The sequence below is a fragment of the Saccostrea cucullata genome, unplaced genomic scaffold (genome assembly GCF_032062105.1).
Source record: "Saccostrea cucullata isolate Sc308-1 unplaced genomic scaffold, CSIRO_AGI_Scuc_v1 ctg493, whole genome shotgun sequence".
In the NCBI taxonomy this organism is placed as follows: domain Eukaryota; kingdom Metazoa; phylum Mollusca; class Bivalvia; order Ostreida; family Ostreidae; genus Saccostrea; species Saccostrea cuccullata.
The window spans coordinates 170,640-184,395 of NW_026921470.1; the positions used below are offsets into that span (position 1 = coordinate 170,640).

The 13,756-nt window shown below is 32.5% G+C and overlaps 1 protein-coding gene across 1 annotated transcript; it reads left to right on the forward strand.

Moving 5' to 3' along the window:
• The first annotated feature begins 970 nt into the window (after window positions 1–970).
• Window positions 971–8,903, forward strand: LOC134260053 (AH receptor-interacting protein-like). Its single transcript, XM_062742638.1, has 6 exons — window positions 971–1,083; window positions 3,294–3,473; window positions 4,027–4,204; window positions 4,319–4,505; window positions 7,461–7,603; window positions 7,981–8,903. Exons 1-6 carry the CDS (start codon window positions 985–987, stop codon window positions 8,184–8,186), a joined length of 993 nt encoding a protein of 330 aa, XP_062598622.1. The 5' UTR covers window positions 971–984; the 3' UTR covers window positions 8,187–8,903.
• Window positions 8,904–13,756: the final 4,853 nt, after the last annotated feature.

The following is a 13,756-nucleotide window of genomic DNA, read 5'->3' on the forward strand; positions in this document are numbered from 1 at the left end:
CTTCAAACTATTTTACATTTGAATCTAACGCTATTGCTGTTAATGAAAATCAATGTTGGGCATTTTAAAAAATGGTAAAAGTTATAGCAGAGGAATATTTTACCTTAAATGTACTTTATTTTGGATGGATATATATTTTTTTAGTTTAATGTGCATGGAGACATATTTGAAATAATAATTTCTCAAATTTTCTGTATAATATTACGACTTGCATTTCACAAAACAATATAAATAAAATTCTCATCTCAGTTTTGCTGTATATTAATGAACAATATTAAAACTATAATCCAAAAAATTCAGAGTAGAAATGTTCGAAAGGAAAGCGCGCTCAACATGCTCACAGTATATTGTCGGTATGCAGACTTTAACAGTTTGAAATTAACAATGACAGAGCTCGTGCCCTGTTTACAAAAACAGTTTATGTTTCAAGAGTGTATTCGAATTTCACATTCACAAGAGTTATCTCCCGTTGTCGGCGTAATGCTCATTTTACCCACTTTGTCCTTTTTAAGTTACCTGTTAATATTTTTAATCTTCAAACGTTATCGGACAATTTTGATCTGTACCTGTATTGCCAGAGTATGGGGCAACATGAAAAACATTATGAACATATTCATACAGATTTTATTTCCAAGATACTGACCCATAAAAATGGTAAAACAGTGTCTTACGCCGGTTGACCCCGCAAAGGGGAATAACTTTAGTAAATGTGAAAGTCGTCTTGACACCAAATCGAAGTAAGTACGGCGGCGGCAGATTGTTTGTTTAAGTTTACCACCCCTAGCTAAAAAGCTGATGAAACTTTCTTTTTTCTTTTATCATATGTAAATATTGGTGCTTGTTCTTCAAAACAAAGTATATGTAATCAATAAATATTTCAAAAAAGGGAAAGTATCGTTTATTTAATGAACACGAAAAATAGAGTTGCACACCGAATGTGTTTTCGTACAAGTTATGCAGATCCAAAACATTTTGTAAACAAAGATGGCGGAAGACTTCGCGAATTTACTCGCACAGGGTATAGAAAAACGTGTTTTATATGCTGGAAAAGGCGGACAAACGTCGTATGATAATGGAACAAAGGTAAAGAAAGTATAGATATTTTTTAGAAGTGTTTACTTTTCTCTAAAGTTAAGTTCTCTTGCAGATAAGTAACAGCTGATCCTACAACTAATTATCATACAAACATGGTAAACGTTCTTATCCTTCCAGTATTCTTCTTCCTTTTGATTCCTTTTAATTGGTTTGAAAATATACTATATTATAAATTTATCACATGTTTTTTTTATACTTGAGGTTTTTTTTCACATTATAGAAAGCAAATACAAACTACACAGGTCCAGTACAATCTCTTAATTTAGCTATATAGCTTTAACAGGTTTTACATTTAGCTACGTAGGTAGAATTACCTACATAGCTTTATTTACCTACCTCAGGTAGCTTGATTTAGCTACCAAATGAATTTATTTCTATAAAAAAGCATTTTTCTCAGGATGTGCAAAAACTATCATTTTGTTGCATTGATCGTTTTCAACTTTGAACACATCTGAAAACAATTCATGAAAAAAATCACTCTTGAAGTAATGTCTTTTTCTGCGCAATTGCAATCAAAGTTCTGAAAGTTTTTTGGCTTTGTATGACAGTAAGAACAGTTACTCCTTGAATGAAATGACAAAGAAGTCCATATTATTCAGCACAATGTGAAGTAATCATACTCAGTCATGCCTCACCGCACAGACAGATAACCAAACAATGGAATTATATTTTGACCAAACACAGCGATGTTTAAACTATCTCTGCTTTGGAATGTTTTTTAAAGTCTCCCTAGTATAAATATCAATAGTCATTTAACTGCAATTTTTTCTCTCTTTTCCATAAAAAGAAAAGTTACATTGAAATATAGCTAAATAAAGCTACCTGAGGTAGGTAAATAAAGCTACGTAGGTAATTCTACCTACGTAGCTAAATGTACTGATTGTACTGGACCTGTTTAAGTTTAAATAGCTATATAGCTTTATTAAGCTATTCAGAATACCGGTTGCTTAATTTAGATATTTAACTACATGTGTGCACGTTTTGCAAAAGGTGTAAATTTTCACAAAAGCGCACCTTGGTGCAGTGATGATATACAACCTTGAACTCTTCTTAAAATAATGCATGTAAAATCACTCATCAAATTACGCCTCCTTGAGAGACTGTGTACTCAAAGTTCTACAAGTTTTTGGGGCTATATAAAGCAATTGATACAGTTACTTCTACAATAATATTATACAGGAGACCAATTAAGGTCAGCAAGATAATTGATTGGTAACAGTTCAGCACAATGAGAAGCAATCATACTTATTCATGCCTCAACACATAGCCCATAGTACATATATGAAGAGTCAATTACATGTGACTTTTTGTTTATTTCTAGCAAAATAATTTTTGTGAAAAACTGTATATAAATTATGAAATAGCTAAATAAAGCTATTTTGAATAGCTTAATAAAGCTAAATAGCTTAAGTTAAAGCTATATAGCTAAATCAATAGATTGTACTAGACCTGGTACAATAGCTGTATGAACTAAAGATTTGTTTTATTCAGTGGTGTTAAAAGTATACTTTCCCCTGAATTCACCATAAAAGTTAAGCTGAATGTGACTTGATCCTCAGATAGTGTTGTTTATTTTCTGGTCCTTTTTGTTTAACGTTTGGTTGTGTTGTTTGTTTTTTCTGTTAAAGTCCCTCTAGAATTTTTCACTCATGTGGAGATGCATCACTTGCAAACAATGGCTGCAATTTTATACCCATTCTCAACACTCAGGCCCATTGAGCAGTGCGGCATATTTATTGTACCTAATGCAAACCGAACCTCAGTTTATATGATCTTATCTTGCAGTGGATTCGAACTCACAACGTAAGATCAGATCTTTACTCTGCATCTCTAGAGTAGATGCGCCTTCCACTGTGCCAAGTGGGCAACTCACCCACTCCATATGATTTTTAATGTCTTTAAATATAAAAAAAAATTGAGAAATAGATAATTAGATACAAGATACACTTAACTTACCTGAAACTACAACAGGCTGTAAAGCTGTTGGACAGTTTCTTCATATCCCAAAGTACCACATTGAAAGAAACTAAGAGAAATAAATTTCATTGCAATTTTGCTTTTTATTCATCTTTAATTTAACAAATTTTTATTTCATTTCTATGTCTGTAAAAAGTTAACAAATATGGCTTTGTTTCTTTTTAAGTCAGTGAATCTAACTGTGAATACAATAATAAATTACATATTTTCTTTTTTTACAGCTTTATTTTCATTTCCGGACAGAAATTTGTGATGAAGAGAACACAGTTATTGATGACAGCCATAAGTATAACAAACCAATGGAAATAATTCTTGGGAAGAAATTCAAACTGGAAGTTTGGGAAACTTGTTTACGGACAATGAGATTAAATGAAGTAGCTAGCTTCAAAGTAGAAAAATCAGTAAGTTTTGTATTCATAAATTGCCCATGCAGCCTTATTTTGCTGTAAAACTGTAATCATAAATGTTATTTCTGTACTTTTCATCAATAGTTATTCCATTTTAAAATTCAAGGTCAATGAAATTTGAGAGCATGATATCACAAAAGCATTCTTCAATGTTGTCACTCAGAGGCCACTTTGTAAATGTCCCATTCTCATATGATTCTTGTTCTTCCAATTTTATATTTTTAGCTTAAAAAGCAAAATACTGGTATATTTTACTTTTAGGTGAAAGGTCAAAGTCATATTTGGGTCCTGCTACATTGTTTAATGCTTTAACTCAGATTAATAAGTTTGAAAAAATAAATCATTTTCCAGATTTATATATTTTCCACAATACATTTGCCCTTCAGATTAACATAGTATAACACAGCCAAATGACTTATTTCATAAACATGAGTAAAAAGATTGCTAAAAAAAGTCATTAAAGAAGTACTTAATTAAAACAAAAGAGTCAAGGGAGGCATAATTATTAGAGCTGATTAATGTTGACATCTTCTATTTTTACTTTCAGCATACCTCTGTATACCCAGTTGTATCTAAGACATTACGGGAGTATTACGGTGAGAAGAAAGCTCACAATCACAATGATAGCGGCCATTGTTGTGGAATGATGATGGCTGAACATGGAGTGGGGTTTGATGACCTTAATGAACTCATGAAGAACCCCAAACAGCTCAGGTTTATATTAGGTTCGTCTGTCTGTCACTCATTTAAAGAGACACATAAATTTTACAAAATATTCTTTTAAATCAATAGGCTTATGAGCATATTCTTTTACTCTATTTAGTTTGTTTTATTTCTAGAACTGGTAAAAGTAGAAAGACCAGAGGAATATGAAAAGGATTCCTGGACATTAACAGATGAAGAAAAGCTTCAGAAAATCCCACTCCTGAAGGAACAAGGCAACAAGTTCTTTTCAGAGAAAAAATACTCAGAAGCAGCAGAGAAATATTTTGAGGCTTTGAGTTTTCTGGAACAACTGGTGCTCAAGTAAGGAGGCATTTCTAAGCTTCACATTAAAGCAAGCTATCCAACTCAGGAAACATTTCTTGTTATCTGGTTAGAGTAGAAGACAATTAAGGAAACATTCTGGTTATAGAAAGATGCTCCAGTATGAAGACATTTCTAAACTTCATTTTTAGCAAGTCTAGTTAGAATAAGAATATATTTATCATGTTTATATTTACATTCACTGAATATTTTCTCCATTATTTCTTAAGAAAACCATTGCCATTTTTCAGTTCATGAACAACTCTAGGCATTTCATCTATACAGATTTATTGATCAGTGGCTGTTCCATCAATGAAACTTATTATGATGTACATATCAATTATACAATAATTAATCTTTTTAGTCTTACTTTAAATGATTATATACAGATATAAATATTAACAATAAATGTCTTTCTTTGGTTGTTAGTACATTCAGAATTAATGTCGCAGCTATTAAGCAGGTTATTATTTTTTCAAACTGATTTAAATCATATCCTTTGATCCGCATTGTAGATGGCTTATTTTTCGTGAGTATTATCGCAAGATTGCTCTTTACTGTCAAATTGCGAGAATAATAATTTACAAGTGGACGGTTGATCAAGAGAATTTACATGGATTTCAGCACCATAAAAATAAAAGCGAGTAATTTAATTTTGCGAGTGATGCTTCTCGCGATATTACGTGATGCTTAATTCCTCGCGTAAAATTAGCAATCTACAGTAGATCGCTACATAAGGATTTGAAGAAAGCTCATTCAGGGTCATCTCCTGGTGACCTTTCATTTAATATCCAATCAAGTGTTTACTTCCAAGAAGTCAGAATATTTCGGAGTTTGTTTACAAAAGTGAAAGCCCGAGTGTGATCTGGTTTCCATAGCCTGCCAAGAGAAGTCCAGAGTCTTTTTCTGTAAAGAAATATAATAAACACTTAATTTTGCTTTGTTTTTTTTGTTTTTTTGCTCTTTGTTTTGTACAAAAAGATAAAATTTTCTCCATAGCTACTTTCACTTCAATCTACAATCATTTTCCTGAATGTTGCTTAAGTACCATCTTTCTAATTGGTCAAAATTTTAGTGAATATTTTAATAAGAAAGGTCATCAGGAGATGACTTTGAATGGAGTTTCTTCAGATCCTTGTGTAGCGATCTATGTGAGCGGATCAAAGGATCTGATTTTAATCAGACTGGTATTTTGTCAGCATTAATTTTCGTACTTAAATTCAAAGAAAGCATTTTATTGTTTAAAAAAAATTTTTACTTAGAATGAAGGGATACAGACATGTTTTGACCTTCAATCACCACTTTGTATTGAATGAACAAAGATAACCAAATAAAACAATATTTGGTCAATGCCCTAGTAAAGCCTTATCCATGTATTCTGATGCTCTAAAAGCAATATAATTCCATTTGCAAATATTTTCTTTTATTTAACACTTTTTCTGCAATGCCTATCTATATTATCTGTTTAAACACAGGATCCTCATTTTATGTAATTTTTTAGTGACATAAAAAAAAGGGTTGATAGTCATGGATCAAAATTGTGCGGCTGCCATTGAGTTTTGAAAAAATGACACATTTCATGTGTAACTGTTAAAGATTATCCACCAGCAAATATATATTATAAAGATGTCACAAATGTAAATATTAGGTATCATTTTAAACATCTATTGAGATATAAATACAGCCCTTTAAGCTGTATGGAATTTGATCATGTGACCAACCTGATAGATATTTAAAAATGATACCTTTTTTCTCAAGTGACGTAGTATATATTGCAATGTTTATGTCATGGCGTCATATGTAACAACTGCATCACAAAGTGGAGCATACCCTCGCAAAGAGCATACCTATAAATTGAGGCAGCATTCAATATTGATCCTGATGAAATTATGACACTTCCGTTTTACACAGGATTAACTTACCCACAAACAAACACACACGCACACTATTGCATTACTGCATCCCCCCCAACTCCATTGCAAGTGGATAAATATATGTTGCAGGATAAACAAAATACTAGTACATGATATACCATATAGCAGGTTTCTTTAGCGGATGTAAAATTTGGCGTTTTGCTTGCTCAAAGGTATGCCAATAATTTTTGCGGAACATTTTTTGGTGGACACAAAGTACCGATACATTGCAAAAGAGGGGAAAATCATCTTTTTAATAAGTTTCTGAATCAATATGTTTAATATACCTTTGAATACCAATTTATACAAAAGTTGAATAAATGCAATACTAGGTGGAAGTAAAATTGCTTATAAAACAGACTTATCAGAGGGTATTTCTTGTATTCAGTAGGCATAATGAAGGGTGAAAATTTGGAGATTAATTTTTAGCGGCTAACCATAAAAACGCTAAAACAAGCCAAAATTAGCACATTGCTAAAAATAACGGCGATACGGTATGTCTTGAAATATAAGCAATATATTTCAAGACAGTAACCATATATTTTATATTTATTCCGAAAGTAATGGAAGATAATGGAAGATAAGCTGTGTTTGAATAATCTTCTTTTTGCCTACGTTTGATTTTGTAACATTTCATTTTGCATAGAACAAATTTGCAAACAAATTTGTGACAAAGAATCTTCTAGCTCTGATATAGTCACAGTTTCAGCCATTTTCATATGAGGCAAACTACATTTTCAGATCCTCAAGAAATACCCCACTCTAGTAAAGAGAATTCTGAATGAACCAATTACAACTGGTTCTTACAAGAAATTTAAGAATAGTTATATTATAGCAATAAATGATGTTTATAAGATCATAAAGATAATTATTAGGTACTATATCAGACAGAATCAATTGATTCCTGTATACAGCGTGGAGGGAAGAAAGATTTTAATTACCGGTGTTATACAGGTAGTGTCCTTGAAAAATAGGAATAAGAAATCAATGTCTACATTGGTTTTTTTATTATCTGTACATGGTTTGGATTTTTTGTTTTTAGGGAGAAGCCTGGGGAACCAGAGTGGAACTCTTTAGAAGGCATGAAGATCCCTTTCCTATTAAATTACGCCCAGTGTAAATTATTCCTAAAAGACTTTTACCCTGTGATAGAACACACATCCACTGTACTGAAACGAGAACCAGGTATTATTCAGCTTCATCCGATATACTACATCGATAGCTTATATACATGTCAGTTTTATTTTCCATTCTGACTGTTTTACAGTAACTGTTATTAATTGTAATTGATTAATTGTGAGAATTCATCCATCTACATGTAATTGCTTGAAAAGATTCAAATTTCAAAAATTAAATGATATCATCTGTCATATCATGATTTTAACCTTTCCAGAATCTTTTTTTTAACCTTACTTTTCAAAATTAGTTTTAGTTTAATCTTATGGGGCATTATGACCTAAAGAAGCATATTCCTAGTGAATCTTCTCTTGCTTTTATATTTCCTTTCACATAAGATAGAACTGATTTACCATTATTAGCTACGGGATTTTATTTTCTTTCAGAAAATGTCAAGGCTTTGTTTCGTAGAGCTAAGGCACATGTTGGAGCATGGAATCCCCAGGAGGCCAGAGACGACTTCAACAAGGTCATGACCCTTGATCCTTCCCTATCTACGGCAGTCCAAAAAGAAATAAAAAACTTAGAGGAATTACAAAAGAAAAAAGACAGTGAAGATAGAAATAAACTGAAGGGACTTTTTAATTCCTGAAGTTAATAGTTATTAGATGTTTTATTTTTTTAAAATTCTTTATGAATAATTAATTTTTTTCCTTGTTTAGGTGCTTTTGTGAACAGTTTTATTTTTTAATGAACTCTTTATTTTATTTGCCAATTCAGCATTATGGTAACAACCTTTATCATTAAGTGAACCATATTTTGAATTTCATAAGCATCTTGAGAAAGGAAACCATTTCAGAATTTTACTCTGTTATTTACAGTTTTAAATTCTGAACTGTTGCTCATTATCATAAAAAATCATACTCAGAAGCTGAAAGCCGTAGGTCTAAGTCATTCCTCTGGATTAGAGAGCATTCTGGTTAGTGATATCCGTAGTTTGGTGAGTAAAACTGTATAGGTACCATCCCCTGTCAGGAAAACTGAACGTCCATGAAATGTCCCTGTAGTCATTAGTCTCTAGTCACCAATGAGAATTTGTTAAACCTGGCAGGCTTCTGTTATGTAATGTAGGACAGATTTGTCATCACTACTGGAACACATGTAAAGGATCAGATGCATTTGTTTTATGAATATTTTTGGAGAATGGTTATGAAGTAAATTTATACTAGGGAGTGTTGATGTTTATCTATAATTGATGTATTTTCATGATTCTTTGGCCTTTGTTTTTTGAAAATGATAATTTTTTTCAAAATGGTACTGTTTCAAAAGTCACATATATTTTTGCTCTGTCATGCTTGAAAATTATTTTGCCCAGGCCGGAATTAAAAATATCTTTGTTTCCCCTAACCCGACCCTAAATTCTCAAGTTGGGTCGGTAGGTAGGTAAACAATTTTATTTTCTGACAGCACCTTTGGAAATACCTTTATAAATAAGTACAAAGGAAATCGATGTGTGAACAAAATGCCAAGTATCGTACATATGCCGTTTAAAAGCAAAATTCATGATTATTAATTCTCAACTGTTATTTAATTAAACTTGTGAAATATCTCACTCCATTACATCGATTTCAATTGACTAAAATAGACAAGATTCTCAAATACACAAAGACCAGACAAACGAGTATATTTTTTCAAACCTTCCATCAGCCTTCATAGCCTATAGACGATCAATGTACTTTTTTGAGGGCTATGAGATTTGCAGTGATTCTGGAGCATTTTGCTTTGGAGTTAAGAAGTAAGTGGCTAAATTTAAATCGGAGGTTCAGATCCCAATGAGTAACGTTGAAAACAGTCTTTCAAAGGGGACCAAAAAACTTGTGTCCAGTGTCGCAGAAGATGCTGGATAAAAAAAGATCCCCCACTACTTTATGGCAAAAAGGTGCTGAGTACGACTAAATTTGGAGCAATGGGGAGATGTTTAAGTGTCGTCCTAACAAATCTCGAAAGGGATTAAAAGCAAAGAAACAACCAATCTTCAAGGGCCTAATCAAAGAAAAATACACTGAACGTCTCAGGAAGCTAAACCATGATTTCAAAACTATTTGGAAAGACTGTTAACAATATTTAAATGAACCAAACCTAATCTACAAATGATAAAAATGCAATATACAATGTCATACTGTGGTTTCATCAATATTCGTTGAGCACCAATTTTCGTGGATTTCGTTGTTGAGCAGATCCACGAATTCAAATGTTCATTGAATTACGAAATGTGACATTCATATGTATAGGCAATGCTTTTGTCACCGAAATTACGTATCCCCGAAACTGTCTATTTTATAAAATCCACGAAAATTGATGCCAACGAAAATTGATGAAACAACAATATTCGTGAATTTAACCACTAAATAAAGGTATAAATAAAGTGCATCTGAATTATATTTATCAGGATGAATATGCAGACATATTTACAACAACTCTTATAGTTCCATAATGGCATATAGTAAACAAAGGAACATAGATGAATTGGTTATTAGATCAATACTCAAATTAAATAAAATGCAGTGAAATTGAATGATATGTTCATTAGGTGGGCCCCTCATCTACTGATGAGGCGGGCCTTACCATGTATCACGCGCATGTACCTTAAATTCCCTTTCGAAAATTTATTCACTCACATGGAGATGCCAAGACACCTCCGAAGCACTCTTAATTAGTCATGATAAATTTTATTAACGAATTGTTTCAAGAGTGAAGAATTCCAATTAGCTAAACCATAAGATTGAGATGTTGCCATTGTTTTATGAAGAGCTTATGCCCTGTAATCACATCAGGACGCCATTTTGTTTCCAACAAATGCTTAATATCACAGTAGAATAATGTCGGCCGTTCTGATAAAAAACGGATTTTGATGAAATTGTATTTTATAAAACTTGGTTAACAATAAAAAAAATATTTGAATCATCTTATTTACAAAATCTTTTCAGTCGGTGCGATTTAACTGGGTCGGTCGTGTTAGGGGAAACAAAGGTATTTTTTATTTTGGCCCCAGTTTAAAATTTTTATAAACACAGTAATGCTAATACAATACATGTACTACTGTTTTCTAAGGATTTGCCTTTTTTTAATTAGCTCTCTTGCACAGAGGGCAAACATAAAAATTGGGACAAACATTTCTCTGGAAACAGTATTTCCAAGATGATTTTTTTCAATTTGATTGTTTTTCTTGTTGTGTAGTTTTCATTTGGATTCAGATCTGGGTTGTAATTGGGCATTAAACATGTGATAAATGCTCCATTTTTCTTTAATATACTGTATGTCTGATTTTCATTAACCATTGCATTGTCGTATTCCATCATTGAAACCAAAGAAATTGTATTAAAATGTAGCTTTCCTTGTAAATTGTGTTCAAGTGTTACTTAAAGGATAGAAAGTGATTTTGCACATTATCTGTTTATGTTGTTGTCTTTTTCACAAATTCAATGATTTTTTTTAATAAAGTTTATAATTTTTTTGGAAGTGAACATTAATAAGTATTTTTTAATCAATAAAGTGGACATGTATTTATAAATATTTTATGAATTAGTAAAAGATGATGGTAAATTTCCTATCATCCTGTTACCAGAATCAAGAATATGACATATTTGTTATGTAAGAAATAGACATATTTGTTATATATAAACATTAATTTTTATGAAATTTATAAAAGGCTTGGGTAAATAATCTCGTTTAAAGTAATCATTTTGTAAGTTCTATGGTCGATACAATGACCTAGTCAGCAAATACAATCTATCTTGAAGTCAAATGATGACTGACGTTTTTCACACTAATTGTTAGTCCATTATTTATACACTTAATTGACGACAGATTTTGTCATTAATTCCTGATCATGACAAGGAGCACAGGGCGGGTGTGATCGGTCAGCATGGGATGCTCACTCCTCCATGACACCTAATCCCGCCTCTAATGTTTTGGGGGTCCATGTTTGCCCCACTCTATTTTGTAATGTTAATGGACCTTTGAGCTCGAATAATGTTCATTGTTGCCAACATATTTCATTGATATTTTATTCAAAAGATATAGGAAATCTGTTCTTTTATGTTTGTTTCAGCCTGTTTGTTTAAGTGGTGTAGAAGCTGTACAGTATTGTTGTTACAATTGTTATTTAAATTGAATAAAAAAGTTTGTGTTAAACAAGCAAATATTTGAATAAATATTCAAAGAAGCATTGTCTTAAGATGTTAAGATCCAGACTCTTGTTTTGTAGAGCTGCAGATTTGTCAGAATCTGGAATATGAATGTTTACAGACATCCATTTTTCTTTTCAATCAAACCCTAAAACCAATAGTGTTTGTGAAACACTGATGCTCCCATAAGGAGTGTTTGGCAAAGGCTTAAGTTTCTCAAACGCAATCCAAGCTTTAAGGTCAAGATATTAAAAATGCTGTTACCCAAGGAAAGGAATTATCTCAAAGAATATTCCTGTGAAACATGAAAGCCCATTAGCACTAACCATTCAAAAGTTATGTCCAAGGTTAAAGTTTTTAAAATGTTTGTCAAACTCCAAGGTCAAAGGGTCAAATTAAAGGTACCCAGGGGAGGACCTTGTCATAAAAAAACCCACACTCACACAATGTGAAGTATCAAAGCTTAAGCATCAATTTTTCAAAAGTTATTGCCAAGGGTAAAGGTTAAAAAAAGAAATTTAGGTCAAACTCCAAAGTCAATGTCAAATGGTCGAAATTGTTGGTATCCATAGGAAGGCCTTGTCACAAGGAATAGACGTGTGAAATATGAAGATCCTATTTAGTGCTAACTGTTCAATATATATTGCCAATATTAAAGTTTTGCAAATAGTGGGTTCAACTCAACATGCCATAGTTTTTGATTTATTGGGGAGAGTGGTTTTACGAAGTGTTGAAAAGTCGTCCGTTTTGATGTCAATGAGCTGGGAGGTCAACATTACCGCTGTATACACTGTATATAAATGTACCACATTTCTTCGAAATTTCGGACATTGCCGCTGTACATTTTATCAACAAGACTGTAGCCGATTACAACTTATTATCGCTATACACTGTATATAGAATCAACCAGCAATGACAGGAATATAAAGTCTATTCATTATTAGAGATTCCCAGAAAGTAGTTCGTCATTCAAGAAAACGGCCTTCAAAGCTCTACCAATATATTTAGTGCAATTCTCAGTTAACCTCAGACTTTCAGTAAGGCGTGGCATTTTCGGCGCTACGTAATTAGCTTCTGTCAAATGGCGAACAGATTCTCATTGGTTAAGAAATTGATAACATCAGCAACTATAAATTGTTGTTGACAACGATGAGACGACTTAAGCCCCACCTCTTTGTACGAGACCTTGTTATTGGCTTTTTGCTACACTTGTTGACATTCGCCCAAATTTCTCTCCTATGTATATTTCAACAGTGAATGAAAGCTGTGTAAATTTCAGAAGCTAATTATGTAACGTAGAGAATGTCACGCCTTACTGAAAGTCCAAGGTTAACTAAGAATTGTACTTAACACTGTTTGTTTTATCCATGAACAATTTTAAAAAATTCTAAAATGTATTGAATAAAGTTTTATGCATATATATGTTGTACTTTTAATCAATCTATGCTTGTATAAGCCACTTGCAAATGAAATAGGCAGTGTAGTGGTAATGTAAAATTTTAAATGTAGCGGTAATGTAACCATTTTGGTAGCGGTAATGTCAAATTTGGAAATATAGCGATAATGATTTGAGGTCAACATTACCGCTACATCGCCAAAAATTTCAACTCATTACCGCTACCTTTTTAAAAAATTTCGACCGATCATTACCGCTACATTTTTTTGGCCAAAAACAACTCATTACCGCTACACATTGAACCAGCCGAAAACAACTCGTTACCGCTACATATTGAAATAGTCAGGTATGGCACGGAATATTAGTACCAATCAACACAATTCACTCAATATGTAGTAAAGTACAATTTCAATTTCTAAACAGGAGAATGAAAAGGATATGGAGATAACGAATAGTATTCAATATCAAAGTCCATAAAACAATACGAAATAGGAGCAGAGCAAACACGGACCTCCGAAACATCAGAGGTGGGATCAGATGCCATGGATGAGTGAGCATCCCTTGCTGACCGGTCACACCCGCCGTCTGCTCCTTGTCATGATCGGGAAATAATGGAAAAAATCCGTCGACAATTCAGTG